General features: G+C 51.0%; 2 protein-coding genes across 3 annotated transcripts in view; one reads left to right on the top strand and one right to left on the bottom strand.

Annotated features, from left to right (window-relative positions):
* DIP2A (disco interacting protein 2 homolog A) overlaps positions 1-5297 on the top strand; it is a 136513-nt gene extending 131216 nt beyond the window's left edge. Inside the window, 1 exon segment of the mRNA XM_040621761.1 lies at positions 3016-5297. Coding sequence (XP_040477695.1) covers positions 3016-3268 — 253 coding nt within the window. The 3' untranslated portion in view covers positions 3269-5297.
* A 6047-nt stretch (positions 5298-11344) lies between these two features.
* On the bottom strand, positions 11345-17867 carry S100B (S100 calcium binding protein B). Of its 2 annotated transcripts, none has more exons than XM_008710157.2 (3): positions 17719-17867; positions 14844-14982; positions 11345-12508 (listed from the first exon to the last, which is right to left on the bottom strand). In XM_008710157.2, exons 2-3 carry the CDS (start codon positions 14979-14981, stop codon positions 12368-12370), a joined length of 279 nt encoding a protein of 92 aa, XP_008708379.1. In that variant the 5' UTR covers position 14982; positions 17719-17867; the 3' UTR covers positions 11345-12367. The 2 variants fall into 2 exon arrangements, with proteins under 2 accessions (XP_008708379.1, XP_008708380.1); XM_008710158.2 differs by lacking the exon at positions 17719-17867 and adding an exon at positions 16378-16482.
* Positions 17868-22579: the final 4712 nt, after the last annotated feature.

The following is a 22579-nucleotide window of genomic DNA, read 5'->3' as shown; positions in this document are numbered from 1 at the left end:
TCTATTCTTGAGAATGTTCCATGGGCATTAGAATAGAATGAGTATTCTTTGGTTCTGGGGTGTAGTGTTCTGTATATATCTATGAGGACCAACTCGTCGAGTATGGCATTCAAAGCCTTTGTTTCTTTGTTGATTTTCTGCTTAGGTGATCTGTCTATTGCTGATAGTGGAGTGTTGAGGTCCCCTACTATTAACGTATTTTTATCTGTATGTCTCTTTATTCTGGTTAAGAGTTGGCTTGTGTATCTTGCTGCTCCCCTGTTGGGGGCATATATACTTATAATTGTCATATCCACTTGTTGGATACATCCTTTAAGAATAATATAGTGCCCTTCTGCGTCTCTAACTATAGTCTGTAGTTTAAAATCCAATTTATCTGATATGAGAATTGCTACCCCAGCTTTCTTTTGAGGTCCATTGGCGTGAAAGACGGTATTCCTGCCCTTTACTTTCAGTCTGGATGTATCTTTGGGTTCAAAATGAGTCTCTTGTAGACAGCAAATGGATGGGTCATGTCTTTTTATCCAATCTGCAACCCTGTGGCGTCTTATGGGAGCATTTAGGCCATTTACATTGAGACTGATTATTGAGAGATATGATTTTAATGATGCCATGTTGCCTGTAAAGTCTTTGTTTCTATAGATCGTGACTTTCTGTTCTGTATTCCTCTTGGGGCCTTTTTACTTTTATAGAACCCCTTTAATATCTCCTGTAGGGCTGGTTTCGTGGTTATGAAATTGGTTAGTGACTGTGATTCTGAAAGGTCTTTATTTCTCCATCAATTCTGAATGACAGCCTTGCTGGATAAAGGATCCTTGGCTGCATGTTTTTGTCTGAAAGAGCTTTAAAAATGCCCACCCCCAACCCTTTCTCTCATTCCAGGTCTGTGTAGACAGGTCTGACGTAATTCTGATAGCTTTGCCTTGGTATGTGAGAAATTTCTTTGCCCTGGCCGCTTTCCATACTGTATCCTTGGATCTAATATTTGCGAAATGCACTATGACGTGACGTGGCGTAGGTTTGTCGTGGTTGAGCTTGGGAGGGGTCCTCTCTGCCTCTTGGACACGAATGTTTGTTTCTTTTGGTAGATTAGGGAAGTTTTCAGCTACAGTTCGTTCAAATATCTCTTCTAGACCTCTGTTTTTCTCCACCCCCTCGAGGATGCCGATGATTCTAACATTGGAACGTTTCATGGAGTCAGTAATCTCCTGTAACCTACATTCCTGAGATTGGATTTTTTTGAGTCCAGATTCTGTTTTAGCTTTTTCTTCTACTAACCCATCCTCCAATTCGCTGATATGTTCTTCTGCCTCATTCACCCTGGCCGTCAGAGCCTCTAGTTTTGACTGCATTTGGCTCATAGAATTTTTAATTTCTGCCAGATTCGCTCTCATTTCCGCCCTTAGAGATTCTATATTCTCATTAACATTTTCGTTAATACTTTTTCAAGATCTACACATCATCTTGGACCATTGTTACTCTGAACTCCATTTCTGATAATTTGGTTATATCCATATCCATTAGTTCTGTGGCAGAGGCCAGACTCAGTTGTCTTTTCTTTGCTGGGGGGATTTCTTCTCTCGTCATTCTGATGAGGAGAGGTTGCGGGGATTGTCCAGGCCCAAATTATTGACGTATCTAGGCCATGCGCCCTTGTTTTATAGGATCTAGGGATGTGGGCTTCTTTCTTTAAAGATTTTTTATTTATGTGGCAGAGAGACGAGCGAGGAAACACAAGGAGGGATGGGAGAGGAAGAAGCAGGCTCCCAGCGGAGGAGCCCAGATGAGGGACTCCTCTTCCGAACGCGGGATCACGCCGCTCGCTGAGCGAGCCGAAGACAGGCGCTCATGACACACGCCACTCAGGCGCCCGGGATGTGGGCTTGCTGTTTTTCAGCCTGCCTCCTGGGGAGGGCCTGCCGCACCAATCTCCAGGCAACCCTGTTTGGGTAGAGTCTCCAGCCGTCCTGCGGGATGGGGATGGGCAGCCTCTCTGAGCCCCGTTTTTCCAGGCTTTTGTTCTCTGAGCGGCTTCCTGGTGGCTTGCTGTGCCTCTTCTAGAGAGTCAGAGAGCAGTGTGCCAATCTCAGCCTCTGTCTCAGAACAGAGGGATTCATGAGCCGTTTTCCACTGATGTTCTGGCCACTTTAACTCTGTTTCTGTTGGTGCTGCTCAACCCTGCAGCGTCCCGGGATGTGCGCTCCACACCCGGAGTCCCAGCCCTCACTTCCAGGGCCGGCGCGTCTCTGTCCTTTGTGTTTCTAACACCACCAGCCGCCAGCTGCCCCTGCGTGCTCCCAGAGCTCCCGGTCTCAGTCTGGTTCCAGTGAGTGCACCGGAGCTCCGTGAAAAGTCTGGTCGCACGCGCTCCCTGGCTCACGGTCTCAGTCTGCTCTCTCGCGGGTGCCGGTCTGCGAGTCCGCCCTCTCCCCCGTGCAGGTGGCTACCACTTCCTGGCGCCCGAACACGGCAGCTCCCTCCCCATTCCGTTTATCTTCTGATATCTGTGCGTGGTTTCACGGCTCCCCGCTTCGTACCTCAATACTCAGCGCTGGAGATGTTCATTTGTAGAGATCCAGATGTATCTTCCTGCGTCTCAGGCTGATTCCGTGGATGTTTGGGCTGGTCTGGTACCGATCCAACTTGAATCAGGACCGGCTGAAAAAGGGGTCCCCTACTCCTCTGCCATCTTACCTCCTCCTACCATGAATTTTTTAAATTTCAATGGTCGTGACTCCTGATGTCTTCCCTTGGTAAGGACCTTGAACTGGGTCAGGCACGGCTTTCAGCGTCAAATAATACTCTTGGTTCTTATTCAGGACTTGAATTAGAATAGAGATTCCTAGAAACGCGTTTAGCCTAACCCTTACATTGTTAAGGGTGTTAAGCTGTGGTGTGATGTCAGCAAACGTTCACGGCTTTTCTTGCTCTGTATCTGGCACTATTTCCTACATGTCCGTGTGGCCCGGAGGCCTGTGCCCACCCCGTGTGATGCCGCCTGTCTTGTCCCTGCAGCGCCGTCTTCACCTGGACCAACCTTCTAGTGGTGGTGGTGGAGCTGGACGGGCTGGAGCAGGACGCGCTGGACCTGGTGGCTTTGGTCACAAACGTGGTGCTGGAGGAGCACCACCTGGTCGTGGGCGTGGTGGTCATTGTGGACCCCGGTGTGATCCCCATCAACTCGCGGGGCGAGAAGCAGCGCATGCACCTGCGAGACGGCTTCCTGGCCGACCAGCTGGACCCGATCTACGTGGCCTACAACATGTGAGCACGGCTCCTCGGCGGCTCCGTGCCTAAGACGGGCGTGAGCAGAAACCGGACGCGGTGTCGGGCGCCCGCAGCCTCCAGGAGAAGGGCTCCAGTCTCCCCGCGCACTGTGCCCCTTCTTTCTCTGCTTTAACAGATCTGTCTCCAGGCTCCCCGGATCTCACTTTGGAATCCGCTTCCTGGACCATCTGAAGGAATGTCTTCCTCTTGGAGGACATGGAGGAGACCGGGAGTGTCCATACTTGAAGGGACGGCGGCCTGAGGGAGAGGCAGGCCTTGCTCAGGGGCCGGGAGGGATTGCAAGTGCGCTACTGTGTTGCGAGTTTGCACTTTTTTTAGGCTAAAAATATAGTTCTTGATTTTAGAAATTCAATTATTTATTCCCACTTCCTATATAGAATTTATGCTAGAGAGAACTTGAGGCCGCTAGTCCATGTGCTTCACTTCTGTTTCGCAGGGTGGAGCCGAGCAAGGGAGGCGGGTCGTGGCCGGCCCCCCACTCTGGGACCCAAGGCCCCCTGCGCTCCCAGGGCACGTCCTGTGCTGTTCGTCACGGAAATGCGTGAGAACGCGTGTGCCCGATGGTCTCGTTGGTTGTCACTCATACTCGGGAAGTGCCCCTGGGGCTGTCAGGTTAGATGCTTGCTTGGGGCAGTTAAACCAGCGCTTAGTCTTAAACCACTGTCCTAGGGTTGCGGCTTCATGCCGTTTAGTTCACGTCCTGGTTTTCCTGACACCACCGTGTGAGCTCTTCTCGGTCCACAGGGTTGTGTTGAACTGTTATTTTTATTCCTACTCGACAGACTTGGAGGCATTGGTGGCAACACCTGAGGCGTTGAGGTCCCCGTGCGGCTCGCTGAGCACGCTGCACGCCCTGCAGGCGCCTGGACAGAGCCTCGTCCCGCCCCTCCCCCACTTTCACAGTTGGAGCCGTGTGCCTATAAAACTTGGCCAAACTGCATTCAGTTATTTTATTCAAACTTGATGAAACTGACTGATCCAATATTATAGTAAGCCTAAATCAAAGAAGAGAATGTAAAACCCTTTAGATACTTACAAGAATTTGAAGCGAAGCTCAAATCTAAGACAGATTATTTTTCTATAGTTATTGAAGAGTATGTTATGAAGTTGTGGGGTTTTGTGGGGACTGAGGGTGGGAAAGTTTATGAATTATGCATGCTTCCTAGGAGCAGCCAGGTGTTTCCGGAATTAGCCTGGAGCAGTGCCTAACAAAGCTATTATTAATTCTCTGCCATTTAAATTCACCGCCAAATGGGTCTGGCCCGCTGGGCCAACTCTCCCGTCCCTTATTGGGCTACAGGTAGCACGTGCATACTAGTCTGGCTGCCTGTGGTGTGGAGCTGCAGTGTAACGTGTTACAACATACTGGAATTCTAATAACCCTGTTGTAATTATGTACATAATCTGTATAACTTATTGTCGGACATACAGACGTTCTAGCAGTAGACTAACGGACATTCCTTATAATAGAATGGTCAGCGGGGAAAACTACCTAACCCTAATCGTAATGGTGTAGTTTTATAGCAAACAAATATTGTAAAATTTTTGTATTGAAAGGTCAGTGGCAGTAAGAGAAAGTGTCTTGTAAATTAAGATTTTAAGAAGCGCATTAAAATGTTTTAAAATTACTCTCTGGGAATTCTGTATATCACACTAAAATTTTTTTATATCATGATGTTAATAAAAGATATTGACTGTTTGTAATTCTTGCATATTTTGAAATGTGTGAAACTGTGTTTTAAATTACCCCACATGGGATGTATTTTATTATGCATTCGTTTTGCGGAATATAAAAGCATTTATGCTGACAGCATAAAATCTACAAAGCACACTGAAGTGTGGAGAAGATAATTAAGACCTCTTATCCTACCTCTGCGTAATAGCAGCATTAGTATTTGATAAAAACCCTTTCAGGGATTAATTTTTTCTTTATTAAACTTTTTACAAAATTAGGATCATATGCTTCTATATCTGTTTTTGTACTTAATAAATTACAGACTTTTAATCTACCACAAATATTCTTCTGCATGTTTTAACCACTGTGTGCTCTGGGTGTGCCGTGACCAACGGTAGTTTGGCTCCTGCCGTCCGCCAGTGTGGGGACCTCGTCAGCGGCGCTGAGCACCCGCCCGTCCGCAGTGGCACCGGCTGCCTCAGTTGCTGTCTCGGACGCAGTTCCTGCAGGGAGAGTGGCCAGGTCAGAGTTCATCCCAGTTTGAAAGGCCGTGTGGGGGGGCCTCTTTCCAGCAGCGGCTGTACTGGCAATGGACTCTTGGCTGAGATTAAAGGAAGTCTTTGCCAGACTGATAGTCAAATGAGTGTCATGTCCAGTCACGTTAAATATGTCTTCATGTGTCGTTTTTATTTCTCATTTGATTCATTCTGTCCGGAGCCGGCAATTCTTACTGTGCCCAAAGGGTTTAGTTGATTTGTAGGAGCCGTTTTATATTAAGAATTAGAACGTCCAGAGAGTCCATACTGTGTCTGGTAGGTCATTTGTAGCTTGATTCTATTTGTTTTAATTTAGGTGTTTTGTTTTTTTTCCCAGGATTTTTATTTATTTATGTGAGAGGGAGACGCAGACAGTGAGCGTGAGCTGGGGGAGAAGCGGCTCCGTCCAGGAACTCCAGGGTCATGACCTGAGCAGACGGCAGACGCTTAACCACCGACTGAGCCACCCAGGCGCCCCAAATTAGGTTGTTTTTAAAATGTTCTAATTATTTTATGCAAATTATGGTTACTTGTGCTTAATTTCAGATGATAAATATAGCCGGTTTGTTTCAGACTGATTCTACTGGGATGGTCGGCATGACCATAATCTCTCCTTGGGGAATGGAGCCTCTACTTTGGGTGAGATGCCACTGAGGCAGGGGCCCGATCCCCCTCGCCCAGCTCGTAAGATGCTGGGTCCATGCCTGGAGAGGCAAGCTGAGAAGACCCGAGGGTGGTACTGCCCTGGACCCCACTGATCACTGAGTTCCCACTCCGGTCCAGGACGCTCGCCTGTTGGGAGGCGCAGGCTACAGAACAGGTAGCCCCTTGTCTCTTCCAAAGGAATTCACTGCATTTGCACCAGAGCATGGAGGAGAAGTTCGATCACAAGGGCACTTTTAAAAACAGTAGGAGTTGTGGTGAAAGGTCATCGGAAAGAGATTCAGAGAGTCAGTGAAGGTACTGGCTGAATTGTAGGCCAGCAAATTTGCGGGGGAACCAGGGAGAGAGACGAGGGGGAAGAGCCCTCCTGGGGTTAGACCAAATCTCCCACACTGACCTGGGAGCTGTTTCCTCAGTGAACCCCACATCGAGTCAAGTTAGGCTCTAGAGCCATAGGCATACCTCTCCCACCCCAGCATTGTTGAGAACAATAGAGCAGTCGGCTGGCCTTGCCTGAGCTTAACAGCTGGGTGTGGTCAGTGAAAGAGACTAGAGTCCTGCCCAAGCCACTGTCACCCAGGGCGACTGTGGGCAAACCCACTGCGGCAGCTCCTTGTCCCACGGAGCAGCAACGACACCAGAGGCTCAACACTGCGTGGCGGGGGCCCGTCAGTGCACAAGAAAACAAGCAGGCCGGGGTTGGGGGGAGGGGCGGCAGAGGGAGGGGCAAGAGCCCAGAGTTGCTACAATGCACTATCTAGAATGTCTAGATCCCCCCAAAATTATGAAGCATGTAAAGAAACAGAGAAGCATGATCAATACACCAGGAAAAAGGAAGGCAACAGAAACTCGCTGAGATCAACCAGGTGTCGGATTTAACAAAGACTTGAAATATATCACAGAACTAAAGGAGGCTGTAATTAAAAGAAGTAAAGGGAGGTATGATGACAACGTCACATCAAAGAATATCAAAAGAAAGATCAAAATAAAATATAAAATATAATGTATGATATTTTATAACCTGTTTATACATTCCATAGATGTCATTTATATAATATATATTACCTAATATAAGTTATACAAATATGTATCTAAAATATACAGTCTGTTTACATGCATAAAAGAACCACACGGAAGTTTCCGCAGTCAGTAAAGTACAAGAACTGAAATGAAAAATTCACTGGAGGGGCTCAGCAGTGCTTCTGGACGGGGAGAAGAGTCAGTACACTTGAAGATAAATTGATAAAGATTATACAGTCGAAAGAACAGAGAGGGAAGGAAGATGAAACACAAATGGAGCCTCAGAGAAATGTGGGACACCACTAAGCTCACCAGCCATGTGTAATGGGAACACCTGAAGGAGACAAGAGAGAAAAAAGCAGAAAAAAATTTGAAGAATTAATGGCTGAAAACTCCCCCAAATTTGTTGAAAAGTACTAACATACACAGTAGGGAGCTGAAGAATCCTCAGTTCGGATGAACACAGAGAGATTCACAGGCATGTGCCGCTGACCCTTGAACGGCATGACCTTGAACTGCACGGGCCCACTCGAACGTTGATCTTCTCTTGGTAAATACCGTACGGTATTATAAATGTATTTTCTTTATGATTCCGTCAACATTTTCTTTTCTCCAGCTTACTTTATTGTAAGAACACAGTATATAAAACACATAACATACAAATACGTGTTAATTGACTGCTTACATTATTGGTCAACAGGAGGCTGTTAGCAGTTACATTTAGGAGAAATCAAAAGTTGTATGTGGATTTTCAACTGCACAGGGGTCACCATCTGTGACCCTGTGTTGTCCAAGGGTCAGATGTAGAGTCGAGATACTGAAAGTCAAAGGGGAAATCTTGAAATGTGCAAGAGAGAAAACCTTGCCCCTCACAAGGGAACCTCAGGGAAACTGACAGCTGATTGTTAGCAGCAATCACAGAGGCCAGAAGACCCTGGGAGGACAAAGAGCCCAGAGGAAAGAACTGTCAACCAAGAATCAGGTATCCAGCAATGCTGTCTTTCACAAGTGGAGGCAAAGTAAAGACATTCCCAGACGCTGACCTGCATCACCAGATATCATAAAGTCCCTCGAGCTGAAACCAAGTGATCCCAGATGGTAATTTGAATTCAAATTAAAAAAAACAGGGAGCACTGGTAAAGACAGCAGTAATTATGTAATCATAAAAGACTATATAAATGCATATTTTTCACCTTAACAATTTAAAAAGAAATTGTATAAAGTAATATGTATATTATGTAATGTTAGTCTTATACATATAGAAACATAGTGTCTATGTAATATTTTTACCAATAACAGCGCCAAAGAAGTGCGTGGGAGCAAAGCCGTAGCCGGCTACTCACTAGTGGTAAAGTAGTAATGATAACAGCGTATCGTTGGGTTTATCACATTACTAGCCGTAATAACCCTAACAACCACACCGTAAAGGAAGGACGTGGTAACCGGAGACTTCAGCACCCTCTTTTCTCTCCAAGGACCAGAATGACCAGGCAGACGGCCGACAAGGACGTAGAGGACCCGAACAGCGTAGAAGTCAGCCAGACACAGGCGTACGACGCACTCCATTCAGGAACAGCGGAGTATGAGTCCTTTTCAAGCGCGTGGGGAAACTCTAGGCTAGACCATACGCTAGGCCATGAAACAAACCTCAGTAAATTTTAAAAAGGTAAAAATCATACAAAGTATGATCTTCGACCACGGTGGAATAAAATTAGGAATCAGCAGGAAAAAAATTGAGAAACCGGCAAACGTGTGAAGTTGAGCAGGGCGTCCCCAAATAGCCGACGGAGCAAAGACGAAATCAAAGGGAAATAAGAAAACACTTCGAGATGAACGAAAACAAGGACAACATATCAAAACCCACCCCCAGCCTCTCCCAGAGGGGAAGTTTCAGGAAGGGTTCCCCCGTGTGAGAGGTTCTCCAGCGACCCCGTGTTAGTCAGAGGCCCTGGAGGTGGGGCACCTTCAGAAAAGCCTGGGGGCAGCGGGCTTGTTCCTGAGGAGGTTTCCTGCCTCGGCCTCGGCTGTGCCCCACACCCCACTGCACCCTGTTCCCTTGGCAGGGCCGGGGCTCAGGAATTCAGTGGTCTTCCCACGGCTCCCGTGCCTGCTGGCAGGCTGGGATGGGGTGTGTCCCCATGCCACCCCCCAAGACCGGGAGGTGAAGATTCCTCCTCTCCATAGCAGGGACGTCTGGTGATTGTCTCGCCGGGACTGCGAGCAGGGACAGTGGTGCCTGCTGGGATGCTGGAGGCCCGGAGGGTGGAGGGTAGGTCCCCAGCAGGTCCCAGGCTCTTGGACAGCACTCGTCACAAATATGGTCCTAGGCTTGGCCCCAGGGTCTCCGCCCTGACAGAGACAGACTCTCTGGGCCACTGGGGTCAAACCGATGAACCGGTGGGGCACAGGAACTGCGTGTGGCTGCACTGGGCCTTGTGACAAGCACCGGAGAGGTCAGAGGCCATTAAGATGCAGCGTTCCCATCCTTAAGGCCCCAAGCGAGCGGCCTTTGCTCCTGGCTGAAGCCAGGAGCTGATTTTCCCTGAGACGGGTCATTCCTCCCAACTACACGCCTTGTCCCCACACGCCCCTGCCCACCTGGGGATGCTCAGAACAGCTAGGTGGTCAGACCCACGTTGTCCGCCAGTGGCTACGTGGGAACCACTTACTGTCCATTCACGGAACTAGACGCAGCCTGCAGGTGAAGCCAGGTCACACTGAGCAGAGGTCACAGGAGGACGATGGGCATTTTACAACCGGGCTGAGTGGTAGTTGGTGCAAGGAAGCCCCAGGATCTCTGGAGGTGGCTGTGCAGACCTGCTAAGGAGCAGCTTTCCTCCTTGGGGTAAAGGAGCACCCCCCTGGATGCGGGGTCAGGGGGCACACTCCACGGCTGCCATGGCAGGCTCGCTGGGGGCCAGTCCAGTCCAGTTGGTTCCTGTCTGGTCTAGAAGCTAGGTTGACATCTGGGAACGGAATCACCTTGAGATTCTTAGATCGAAATGGGCAGGGACTTGACCTCTGGCTAGAGCTGTGGGGCTGCCCTCTGGTGATGGATGGAGTCAGGGCTCGGAGGCAAGCTGGCGAGGAACCAAGGGCGCTCCTGACGCAGCCCAGAGCGGACTCCCCACCCTCCTCCCCGCCACTGGCTGACCCCGTTGTGCAAGGCGAACGCCAGCCCCAGGCTGAGCGGGCCCCACCCAGGACCGGCTGCAGTCTGTCCTCCAGCGGACTCTCCTTCACAGGGACCCCTTCCTCTGCTGTGTTCTCTGGACCTGCCCATGGTTGTGCCACACCTGGCACATCCCTGACCTCAATTCCTCGGTCATTCCCAGATAAACCCATTGTCCTGGTTTAGTTTCAAGGTTGACCTCTTGCAAGGCTCTGTGAGGCCAGGACGGTGGGACAAGCAGGTGCCACTGACCACGTGGGGAGCGAAGCCGCCCGAGCCCAGAGGACCCTCCAGAGGGCTGCACTGCCATGGTGGCCCCGCATGGGCACCGGGCACGCCGGCCGGGGTGTGGTCCCTGAAGAGGGTTCCAAGGTGCGGCTTCAGTCCCCAGCTCCAAAGGCCTGGGCAGCCGCGTGTGTCTCAGATTCTCTGTGGCCCAGCCAGGCACCCAGTCACCGCGGGTGACCGATCACAGCCCACTCCCCGCAATTATCCAGGGGAGGCCTCCTGGCAACAGCCAGGCTGGAAGTCGGGAAGGAGCCTCTGGCCAGCGATTGTCCACCTGGAGCTGCTGTGGCCCTCAGCTGCCTGCCCCCCTTCACCCCGGCACCGCCTCCCCCTCCTCACCCCTCACCCCTGCCTCCCTCTCCTCACCTCCACCCCCACACCCATCCTCACCAACTCACCTCATCACCTCACCACCCCTCATGCCTCCCCTCACCCCATTCTTACCCCACCCCCTCCTTACCCCACCTCCTCACTCCCACAGCTCTGGGTCCCTCCTCACCCCTCTGCACCCTGCCCCATCTATGCTTGTCCCTTCACACCGCGCCCCTGCCCGCCCCACCCCCATTCAAGTGTCCCTTGCTTGTGCACGTGCCCTGGCTTTGGGGAAGGCCGCAGGTGCGTGGTGATGAAGCCAGGCCGTCACTCCTCCTAGTCTGGCAGGTATTTTACTTCCGTTTTAGGTTTAATGGCTACGGAGACTTGTTATCGTACTCTTTTTATTTAATGCAAATATAAGCAATCAATTGGGTTATGAATTTCCAAGTTTGCGCACTTAAAAAAAGCAGCAGAAAAAGGGGATAGATAAGGTTAATTTGAATTTTCTGGGAAGTGACTGTTAATATTTGTAAGTTGGTTATTTGAATCATTCGAAACTTGCTTGGAATTCGTGGGTACCAAAGCATACAGTTCAGCTTTCCACGCACACTGACTTCGCCAACAGCCATGGGCAGACCCTGTCTTAGCACAAACACGTGAGGGTTAGGGCACTTCCTAGACCGGAGAGGAGGCCACGGGAAGGGGGCCTGTCTGCAGAGAGGCCACGCGCGAGCCCTACACAGCCAGCAAGCTGTGACCCGAGCAGAGGAGTCCCACAGGATGTGGAATTTTGATCCTCAGTTCCGGTTAGAATTAAAATGTCAGTACTCGATGGTCTGTGAGACACATTCTTCCTGCAGCTCTGCGAGCGTGGGCGGTTTGCTCAGCACCCACAGCTCACCACGGGGAAAGGGGCCAGCACGTGACCGCGCCGTCTGGGTAGCGGGGCGGCGTGTCAGACCACCTCGCGACCCTGGGTTTCATTTGGGTGGATAATACACCAATTTAAGGAAGGGCCTTTTCAGAGGGTGGTGGGCAGAGCTTCGCACGTTTGACTTAAGGAACCACAAATGTCCGGAGCCATTTTCGGTGTCAGTTTGTCGTCCGGGGTTGGGATTCTCCAGCCGCGGCCGCAGGTAGAGCACACGCTCTCCTGGGTGATTATTACCAAGAGTCCCGCGGACCCGTCTGCTGACACGTAGGCCTAACAGAGCAGAAAGAATGATGGGGGCCATTGAAATCAGCCCTGGGAAAGACGTCAATTTTTCATTGACAAAGCAAATCAAGCTTCCTAATTAGCTACAACATGGCTGGAAAGCTCAGCTCTTACTAGCCTGCAAGCCCTTGCTCTCTGCTGCCTCGTGTGACCCTCGTCTGTGTCACGGCAACAGCGTGGCTGCTTGCGCTGTCTCACTCGTGTTCAAAGAACTCGTGGCAGGCGGTGGTAACCATGGCAACGAAGGCCATAAATTCCTGGAAGTCACATTCGCCGTCTCCATCATTGTCCAGAGTTTCCATGACTTTGTCCACGACTTCCTGCTCTTTGATTTCCTAAGAGATAGAAGAAAAATTGCCCAACTTGTTTTTAAATGAAATTTAGGGCCATCAAAACATGATTAACAGTCGGCTGGCTTTCATAACTTGTATCAGAAGCAACGTAAGATATAAAATGCAAAATACTAGAAAGGTTCTTGGCTGGGCAGAAGCCTCTGGGGGTCCGAGCTGGCTCTTCCACCTGCTGGTCCGGTGGGACCCGAGCGACTTGAAGAAGACTAAATGGAACAACTAAGACCTGAAAAGCGGCAGCTTGCCCTCACTGTACTTAAAACAAAGGACCTGGACGGGGAAAGGCCGTCTAGACACGCCTGAGCATAGTGTCAGCAGACATCTTGGAAGGAAGAAAACATGAACTTCTGGTTACCCCTAAGTGTTTCACTGCTTCTGGGAGTGGAAGTCCTTAGAGTGAAGGCTTTCAGTGGGTTTTCATGTTTTGAAAGTTTTTTTTTTTTTTTCCTGGAATGACTGTGGGCAACAGGTCCTAAATTTGTTAAGTCCTTCTGTTGTTTTTGCCCCTTGAGTGGCTTTCTGGGTGTCATGGGACTTTCCTGCCGGTTCTGCTGCCCCTCTCTGCTGCTGAGCGAACAGCGTGACCAGGCCCAGAGGGGCAGACACAGGGCAGGCTGCGGGCGTGGTGGGAAGAACGTGGCACCAAACACCCAAGGACTGCTCCGAATGGCCAATGCACGGAGCAGGAGAGCTTGGCCCGGAGCAGTCAGGGGTAATGTCCACGAGCCCCTCGGATATAGAGTGCACGCAGGACTGAGTACGGTGGGGGTTCAGTGGGACCTGCAGACATCTGCTACAGATGGACGGGAAGTGCCCTGTTTCATGTCATTACAGATCTGCCTCCCAACCGAAGTCACCCTGATGAAACCAGGCCAGCAGATGTTGGTGATATCCTGCTATGCTTACTATGGGTTATTCGTCTTTTATAACTCGTGGTTCCCACATGCTGAGCTTTTCCTGTTTTAAAATCAGTAATTACTAATTACTAATTATTGATAATTGCTAGTTGAGCTTTCGCTATAGGTTCAGTACTTGGTGAACACTGTCCCATTTCACCCTTAGAACCATCCTTGTCTAGAAGAAACTGGGGGTTTTGGTTGTTAGGGTTAAAAGGTGGGATTGGTGGGAAACTGAGCGTGGGGCGGGACAGCTGTGCTTGAACTTGAATGCCTGAGAGAATCCCAGAATCAGCCCGAGAGACACCGGTCCCCCTAAGCCTGCAGTTCCTTCCTCGGATTTGGTGATGCCATTCCCAGCGATGGCATGTTTGGGTGTGGGTGCGGACAGGAGAAGCCCGGCCCGTCCTGCCGACGGCGGGCGCTGCCTTGCTGCTGGAAGCTGGGGCACTGCGGTGAGCTCAGCGGGCTCGGGAGGACACCTCGCCGTCACCGTCGCCGTCGCCGTGCAGCAGGGCCACGCCTGATGCTCTGTCACCATCCCCGGAATTGCGCTTGGTCAGACCCTGGTGCACTGGTTCATTGTTTGGCCGTTTCCTGTGTGTGACCTGGGTTCTGGGCACTAAGGGAAGGTCAGGGGCCAGGCAGACTGCAGTTCATGGCCTTGAGGGCACAAGAGTGCTGTGCAGTGGAGACAACGGCGGATCTGAGGGCCCTCTCGGAGACTGGCGCGGGGAAGTGAGTCCCGGACGAGGTAGGGACACACTTCCCCCACGGGCTTATCAGGACCCTTCATGCCGTCTCCTGCATTTGGGGCTCCTGCTCCACGGGCTCCCTGGAAAAGCCCCCAGGCCTCCAGAGGGCACCGGGCCCCATCTCGTGCCCCCAGGCAAGCAGGCTGTGGCCGTTGCTGACATGTCGGCTGGGCGCCCCAGAAGCAGAGGCCACGTCCTCGGGCCTGTGTGTCTCCCGAGAGTGACACAGTGCGCCCTCAGGAATGGCATCGTTGGTCACCCTGAAGGATGCTAATGGTACGGCTAACGCGACGCAGTCCTCCCAAAACCGAGAGCTCGTGTTCGACATCCTTCTTGCATGTCCATTGTGACCCATGATAAGTCACAAGTGTATTTCCCATCTCATTCTGCCGTCATTACTGCTATAAACCCTTAGCTTTTTCAGAGAAAAGGTGGCATTATTTGGGGCCCGTACTTTTGCCTTTGAGACGCAGCGTCTCCTTGCTGCTCCTACTATACGCAGAACAGACGAAAACGAGAACAGTGGGGCCATCTGAGCCAGCCTCTAAAACGAGGGCTCAGTGGCACAAACACGTTTTTAGAAGAAGCCTCGTAAGAGAAAACGTACAGGTGGTTTTACAAGTGGACAGGAGAAAGGGTAAACTGTCGATTTTAAAAATGAAGACTCACCTCTAAAAAATGGGAGAGCTCATTGTTGATGAGCTCCTTGAGTTCGGATTTCTTCAGCTTGTGCTTGTCACCCTCCCTTCCGGAATACTGATGGAAAACATCAATGAGGGCCACCATGGCCTTCTCCAGCTCAGACATCCTAGGGGTCCACAAAGGAAAGGTGCCCTCTCAGGCCTTCCGCCTTGTCCGTACACAGAACAGTTACCACATTAGCCAGAGGAGGGGGCTAGACCGACCCTGGCACACCCCCCTTCAGGCAGAGCCGCTGTCCCAGTTCTCCCATCAGCCTCTTAGATCCACTCCCACCTGCCCCTCCCTTCTTCACCCCTGAGGCCACATCCAGAAGTTCCCACACCCCGTGGCTTCTGCATGGGTTTGGCCAATGGGGAACTTCAGCAGAAAAATGGGGCAGCGCCGTGAGGGGGGCTGGGGGTCGAGTCCTGCTTCTTCACCAGGGGGCCACCCTCTGCCCTTACCGGACTCCAAGAGGAAGGGACAGAGTGCAGGGGAGGAAAGCACTGACCGTGAGCTGTTAGAATTAACTAGAAAGAAGGTAGGTGACCAGGAACAAAATGAGGGTACAACAATGGGTAGTATTCCTGTATTCTACCAAGAAACAATTGGAAAACAGAGTAGAAAAAGCCTATTCATAAATTCATAAAGCAACACACACGTATGGCTTAAGAATAAGTTTAGTAAGAAAAGTGCAGGTCCAGGGGCCTCTGGGCACCTCAGTCAGTTAAGCGTCCGACTCTTGGTTTCGGCTCAGGCCATGATCTCAGGGTCCTGAGATCGAGCCCCAGGTTGAGCCCCGCGACCCACTCCAGCCTAGGTGAGGAGTCTGCTTGGGATTCGCGCTCTCCCTCTGCCTCTCCCCCCACTTGCTCGTGCGCGCGTGTGGTCCCGCACGCTCTCTCTCAAATAAGTAAATGAATAAAATTGTTAAAAGAAAAATAAAAGTGCAGGTCCTTCCAAAAGATTCTAAGGATCGCAAAATGCAGGAACTCACTTTCCTTTGAGATAATATATAAATTTAACTAATTTTAAATAAAAATCTTTAAGGGACTCTTTTTTGATGGGTGTGAGCAACTTTACCAAAAACAGCTGTAAAATTGAACTGGAAAAACAAATATGGCAGAAATGCCGCAGATATTCTTGAAAAAGAAGATCAGTGAGAGATCAAAGACCCACTGGAAACAAAGCTGTGTTATGGTCCATACGGTTGGGCTGGTTCTGAGGCAGGACAGACAAAGCCCCAGGAGGCTGAGCGAGGCCAGGCACTTAGCATTCCCCACGGGGCCGCCTCCAGCCTCCAGCCTTCAGCCTTCAGCTCCAGGGCAGGGGGACGGGGCCGTTCGGTGCCCCGCGGGGGCCTGGAGCGGGGGTCTCTGCCGGGACCAAAGCACACAGCTTCCTACTTCCCTCACCCCCTGCACCTCAGACCAAGGCCTGAAAACAGGAGGTGTCTGCTTAATCCTAGGGCTAGGGTGCATTTGACAAAGGACGGAGGTGGTCACCAGAGATGGTTACCGACCTCCGGCCTTGAGTTCTAATCAGTGAGGAGTCTCTGCACCGCCACGGCTGAAGATAGTTACAAGAACGACATCGAATTGCCGGCAATCATTCCCATGTTGGATACGTCACTGACATCTGAACAATAAATTGGAGGAAATATTTAACATTTTATTTATTTCTGATTTCTCAAAGGAGAAAGCATTGAGGATTTTGGTCTTGACCTGATCTTTGCTAAAGCCACCCTATTAATAATCAATATCCTTTGTTTTGCTCTTAAATCCCTAAAAATCAGATTTATCACACGTGGATGGAACAGGTCAGATGGATGAAAACCTTTAATGTTTCATTTGTTCTTACCCTTTGCACCCGGGGTTTCAATTATTGGTTTTGTTTTTTGGAAACAAAACAAACCCAAGAAACATTTTCATCAATCTAATGTTTCTCAAAGCCTGTGATCATTTGGGGAAGGAGAGGCTAAGTTATTTTTTCGTAAAGCATGACTAGTGGGATTTTTTTAAAAAGAAAAGGCATAAAACATATATTCCATGTTTGAAAACGCCATATACTGTGATTTTCTTCATAACCACACTAAAATTAATTTAAATTTTTTTTTTCATTTTAAATTCTTCCCTGCTTTAAAGCTTATCTTTTAAGAGAAACGGAAATCAAATATCCATATTTCCTTTCCACTTAGTTCCGTGAATGTTATTCCTGCATTAACCTCTTTATGTGGAAAGCAGGGGGGCTTCTGGGCCGTAACTCCCTTTGGAAGGACACACCACACACGATGCGGGAAGGGGCCCTACCTCCCTGAGAAACCCTAACACTGAAGAAAGGTCAACCCGCCAAACCCCAATCTCTTTGACCCAGTTTGTAATTTACTGCTCAAGACCTCCCGACGGTCGCGTGATTTCTGGGGCTGTCCAGGCAGACCCTGACGTTTCCCGTTGAAGGACAACAGAGGAGGGGCTGCCCGCCCAGGGCCAGGACAGAAGCAACAAGAAAACATTTATTTTCGAGGTAGGGCGGGTCTAGCTCCGGCTGCCAGTCATTCTCCAAGGGGGGGGACCCCGCTCTTCAAAGACTTAGGAAAGAAGCCTTGTTTGTCCTGCTGAGAAAATACCAGCAATCCCCTCGGAGCCGCGGGACCTGATTTAGGGTCTAAAACTCAGGCAGAAAGAACCTCCAGCTGTCTCGAGTTGAGGCAGTCACGTCCACAAAGCAGTAACAGGACCCACCTGTAAGCAATGCTGCCAGTGAGCCTAAAGGGGCTTTCTAACCCACCACCTGGTTCCCGCCCCGCCCTCCAGGTTCCCTGCCCCCAAAAAGAAAAGAGCAGGGTCTCCCCGAGCGTCCTCACGTCAGCGGCTCCTGGTGGCTGCTCCGTTCCTCCTGGCTGCGGCGTCCAGAGTGGCCCCAGCGCCCGCGGGGCGGTGTCTTATCCCTTGGGCGGTGGGGCCTGGCCGGTGCAGCCCGCTGCGGGCCCGGGCAGCCAATGGGGGCGGCGGGTGGGGCTGGGGGCCGCGGGCTGCCAGGCCTGCACACAGGGCCGCATTGAGCAGGCGGCCACCCGGGGACTTGCCTGGAGCCAGGACTGCACTCCGGCCAAGGAAGGGAAAGTCCTGTGGGGCAGGAAGTAGGAGTCAGCTTTTTGTGCTGTTTTCTAATTATACATGAATATTGATGTTCCTCTACAAGCTAGGCAGGGGCGGGGGAGGAGAGAGACCGAGTCCTTGATGAAGCAAAGCCAACTCCAGCCAAGACCGCAGTTTCCAAGCACAGGCTGAGCGCAAGGACTGGGGCCCGCGGGCTGCTTTCCAGCGTAGCCCCCCCCCCCCAGGTCTCCTGCCTCCTAGCGAGGCCCCCGCCTGGCCCACACCTGGGGGCAGTCGCCTGCGGACGTCAGTGTCTCGGGCTAAGCCCTGTTCTGCAGGGCCTGAAGCCCATGGCGAAAGAGATACTGAACGCTTTCAGGGGAAAATCCCATTCAGTGGGGTGGAGGACACTTGCCAGGGGCACCCCAAGCCCTGGACGTGTCCTGCCCGGCCTCTGTCTTACAGGGAGTGTCGGCGGAATGCCCCTCTCTGGAGGCCCACAACCAGCCACCGGAGAGCCGAGTCCAGACTCCCCACCACCTGTCTTCAGCAGCACCTTTCCTGAGCTGTTTCCAAATGGAAACCCAAAAGGCAGGTGTTCTTTTAGCCAAATTATACAAAAAGCAGTGGCCTCAAACTCATCGAAGGACGTCTAGACCAGACGCAGGGCCCTTCTGCTGACGGGTTCACGGCGGCCACGGAAGGGTCAGTACACAAGACGTCTGTGGACAAAGCTGTTTTGTCATCATCTGTTTTACCAGGAAATTTTTGACTATTCAACACATGGAGGTATGTCCTGGGGATAGCACTGGGCTGTGAGCCTTGGGGCTTGAGTTGTCCCGTCCTGGCCCCCAGCCTGTGCCCACACCTCCCTGAGGTGGGACCTGAGTGGTGTGGTGGGGTCCTGCGTCCTCAGCTGCCCCACAGGCTGACGGCGTCCGAAGGGTCCCATGCTGTGTGTGCTCTGTACGGCAGGACCTGCCCGAGTCCGAGGAAAGAGTGACGGGGCCCGGGGTGGTGTGCGCCACGCACTAGGGATGGGTTCACCCTGCGGTCGCCCTTCAGCACACACAGCAGAGCGTCAGCCTGCTCCTGCAGGAAAACGCAGTTTGGAATCTATTCATGCAACCACCGGACACCTGAGCAGGGGCCTGCCCTCTGGATACCCTTAGCACAGCCTCCGGGGACAGCCAAGTATGGGGGGTGTGCCCACCTGTTTCAGGCTCTGTGGGAGCAGAAAGCAGGGAGACGGATGCGGGGCTCACCAGCAGAGAGAGGAACCATCATTGGGATGAGAGGGGCTTTCAAGTGCAGCAGGGCCCCCAGAGCAGCGTCGTCCGCCCACAGGGAGCTCGCAGACACCGGACTCCAGAAGCACACGGGAGCCTGCCTGGGACCTCAGCAGCTGGGTCTCAGCACGGCTTCCAGACAGAGGAGCGACTGAGGGCAAATTTTAACTGTCCCGGGAAAGGGATGTTCGCAGCCCTCATGCACAAGGTGGTCTGGGGCCCAAAGCTCCTCTCTGGCCTTTCTACTTCCAGAAGACCCCGGCTCCCTCTCCAGACTCCCCAGTTTGGGGTCTCATCTCATTACACTGGACCTCTGGTCTAGTCGCGCGGGTCGGGCACACGCACTCCCAACCCGCCCGCAGCTCGATTCCACAGGAGCGGCCTGGTCCCAAAGCAGCAAGAACTGCCTTCTCGACTAGAGCACATAGCGTACGGATGACCCGATGGGATGCTGCTTTTGGAACAAGCTCCCTGAATTTCAGTGCAGGGATGGGATTTCACAGTAGCAGAGCCTACTCAAGCCGTCCTTAACCCGAACCACAGGGAAAACTCCAGGTCTGGGAACCAAACTCTGACTTGAATCACCACAGTGGACAATCACGGCCTCTCTCGCAAGTTCCCAGACCTACCAGGTCTCTTGATGGAGGGCGAGGCCCTTCAGACGGAGCCCTGCATTGCCACCAGTACACATCAGAAACCTTCCTTCATGCCGTCCCCAAGAGACCTGCAGCTACTGGCTAATGTGACCATGTAGTGGAAACATTAAGATCTAAAAGGAAACGCTTAGATCCCTCCAGGGATTATTAGATATGGGCTCTGAGTTGACGCTAGTTCCTGGGGCCACAAAATGGCACCATGGCTCCCTACTCCAAGGGTAGGAATTTGTGGTGTTTGGGTGACAGTCTTAACTCGACCAGCTCCCATGGGCCCAGATGGCACAGAGATTCTCTCTGTAGTCATTTCTTCAGCTCCTGGTTGTATGATCGAAACAGACATCCTTGGCCACTGGCAGAATGCCTTCACTGGCTCTCTTACATATGAGCCCTGGACCATTATGACAGAAGAACCAGGGGATCGTCCCTAGGACTTCCCCTTCTTATCGTGGCAGTAAACTGAGCAATACTGCACCCCTGGGAGAATGTCAGAGATTAATGCCGGCATCAAAGAGTTGATACAGACAAGGGTGGTGATATGTACCACAAACCCATTTTACCTGCCAGTTTGGCCCGCGTGGTCACCATGTGGATTGTGGAGAACGGGGTCGTGGTCATGGACGTGGTCAGCTGGTGATTGTACTTGCAGCTGCAGTGCCAGACGAGGCATCTCTCCGAGAAGATCAACACAGCCCCTGGCACTTGGTATCAGCTGTTGATCTGACTTTTTCTCAGAACCAATTGCTTTTTGGGGGGGGGTGTTAATGATTTTATTTTTTAATTTAAATTCAATTAACTAACAGAGTGTTTCAGAGGTAAAGGTCAGTGATTCATCAGTCTTATATAACGCCCAGTGCTCCTTTCATCACGTGCCCTCCTCAATGCCCATCCCCCAGCTACCCCATCTCCCGCCCCCTCCCCTCCAGCAGCCCTCAGTTTGTTTCCTATGATTAAGAGTCTCTTATGGTTTGTCTCCCTCTCCGATTTCTTCTTGTTTTATTTTTCCCTTCCTCTCCCTGTGATCCTCTGTTTTGTTTCTTAAATTCCACGTAGGAGTGAGATCATATAATTGTCTTTCTCTGACTGACTTATTTCACTTAACATAATCCCTTCCAGTTCCATCCCTGTCGATGCAAATGGCAAGATTTCATTTTCTGATGTCTGGGTACTATTCCATCGTATATATGAACCACATCTTCTTTATCCACTCATCTGTCGGTAGACAGCTGGGCTCTTTCCACACTTTGGCTGTTTTGGACGTTGCTGCTGTGAACATTGGGGTGCAGGGGCCCCTTCGGATCACTGCATCTGTATCTTTGGGGTAAATACCTAGTTGTGTGATTGCTGGGTCGTAGGGGAGCTCTATTTCCAACTTTTTGAGGACCCTCCCTACTGTTTTCCAGATTGGCTGCACCAGTTTGCATTCCCACCAGCAGTGCACGAGGGCTCCCCTTTCTCCACATCCTCACCAACATCTGTTTCCTGACTTGTTGATTCTAGCCATTCTGGCAGGTGTGAGGTGGTGTCTCAGTGTGGTTTGGATCTGCGTTTCCCTGATGCCGAGTGATGTTGAGCATATTTTCATGTGTCTGTTGGCCATTTGTATGTCTTCTTTGGAGAAATGTCTCTTCGTGTCTTTTGCCCATTTCTTGACTGGATTATTTGTTTTTTGGGTGTTGAGTTTGCTGAGTTCTTTATAGATTTTGGGTACTCGCCCTTTATCTGATAAGGCTTTTGCAAGTATCTTCTCCCATTCTGTCGGCTGTCTTTTGGTTTTGTCGACTGTTTCCTTTGCTGTGCAGAAGCTGTTTATCTTGAGGAAGTCCCAGTAGTTCACTTTTGCCTTTCTTTCCTTGCCTTTGGAGACATGTCTAGCCAGAAGTGCTGTGGCCGAGGTCACAGAGGTTGCTGCCTGTGTTCTCCTCTGGCATTTTGATGGATTCCTGTCTCACATTTAGTTCTTTCATCCATTTGAGTCTATTCTTGTGTATGGTGTAAGGAAATGGTCGAGTTTCATTCTTTTGCATGTGGCTGTCCAATTTTTCTTTTCTTTTTTTTTTTTTTTAAGATTTTATTTATGTATTTGACAGAGAATGACAGCCAGAGAGAGAGGGAACACAAGCAGGGGGAGTGGGAGAGGAAGAAGCAGGCTCATAGTGGAGGAGCCTGATGTGGAGCTTGATCCCAGAACGCCAGGATCACGCCCTGAGCCAAAGGCAGACGCTTAACCGCTGTGCCACCCAGGCGCCCCTCAATTTTTCTAACACCATTTGTTCAAGAGACTGTCTTTTCCATTGGATAATCTTTCTTACTTTGTCGAAGATTAGTTGACCATAGAGTTGAGGGTCCGTTTCTGGGTTCTCTGTTCTGCTCCATTGATCGATGTCTGTTTTGGTGCCAGGACCATGCTGTCTTTGTGATCACAGCTTTGTAGTACAGCTGGAAGGCCGACTTGTGATGCCACCAGCTTTGGTTTTCTTTTTCAACATTCCTTTGGCTATTTGGGGTCTTTTCTGATTCCACACATATTTTAGGATTATTTATGGGAGGACTGGGTGGCTCAGTCAGTTAAGCTTCTGCCTTCGGCTCAGGTCATGATCCCAGGGTCCTGGAATCAAGTCCCACATCCGGCTCCTTGCTCAGCGGGGAGTCTGCTTCTCCCTCTGCCTGCCCCTCCCCCTGCT

Source organism: Ursus maritimus, unplaced genomic scaffold, assembly GCF_017311325.1.
Source record: "Ursus maritimus isolate PB19 unplaced genomic scaffold, ASM1731132v1 scaffold_4, whole genome shotgun sequence".
In the NCBI taxonomy this organism is placed as follows: domain Eukaryota; kingdom Metazoa; phylum Chordata; class Mammalia; order Carnivora; family Ursidae; genus Ursus; species Ursus maritimus.
Note: the sequence above shows the minus strand (reverse complement) of the source record. Positions and strands in the feature narration are given on the sequence as shown.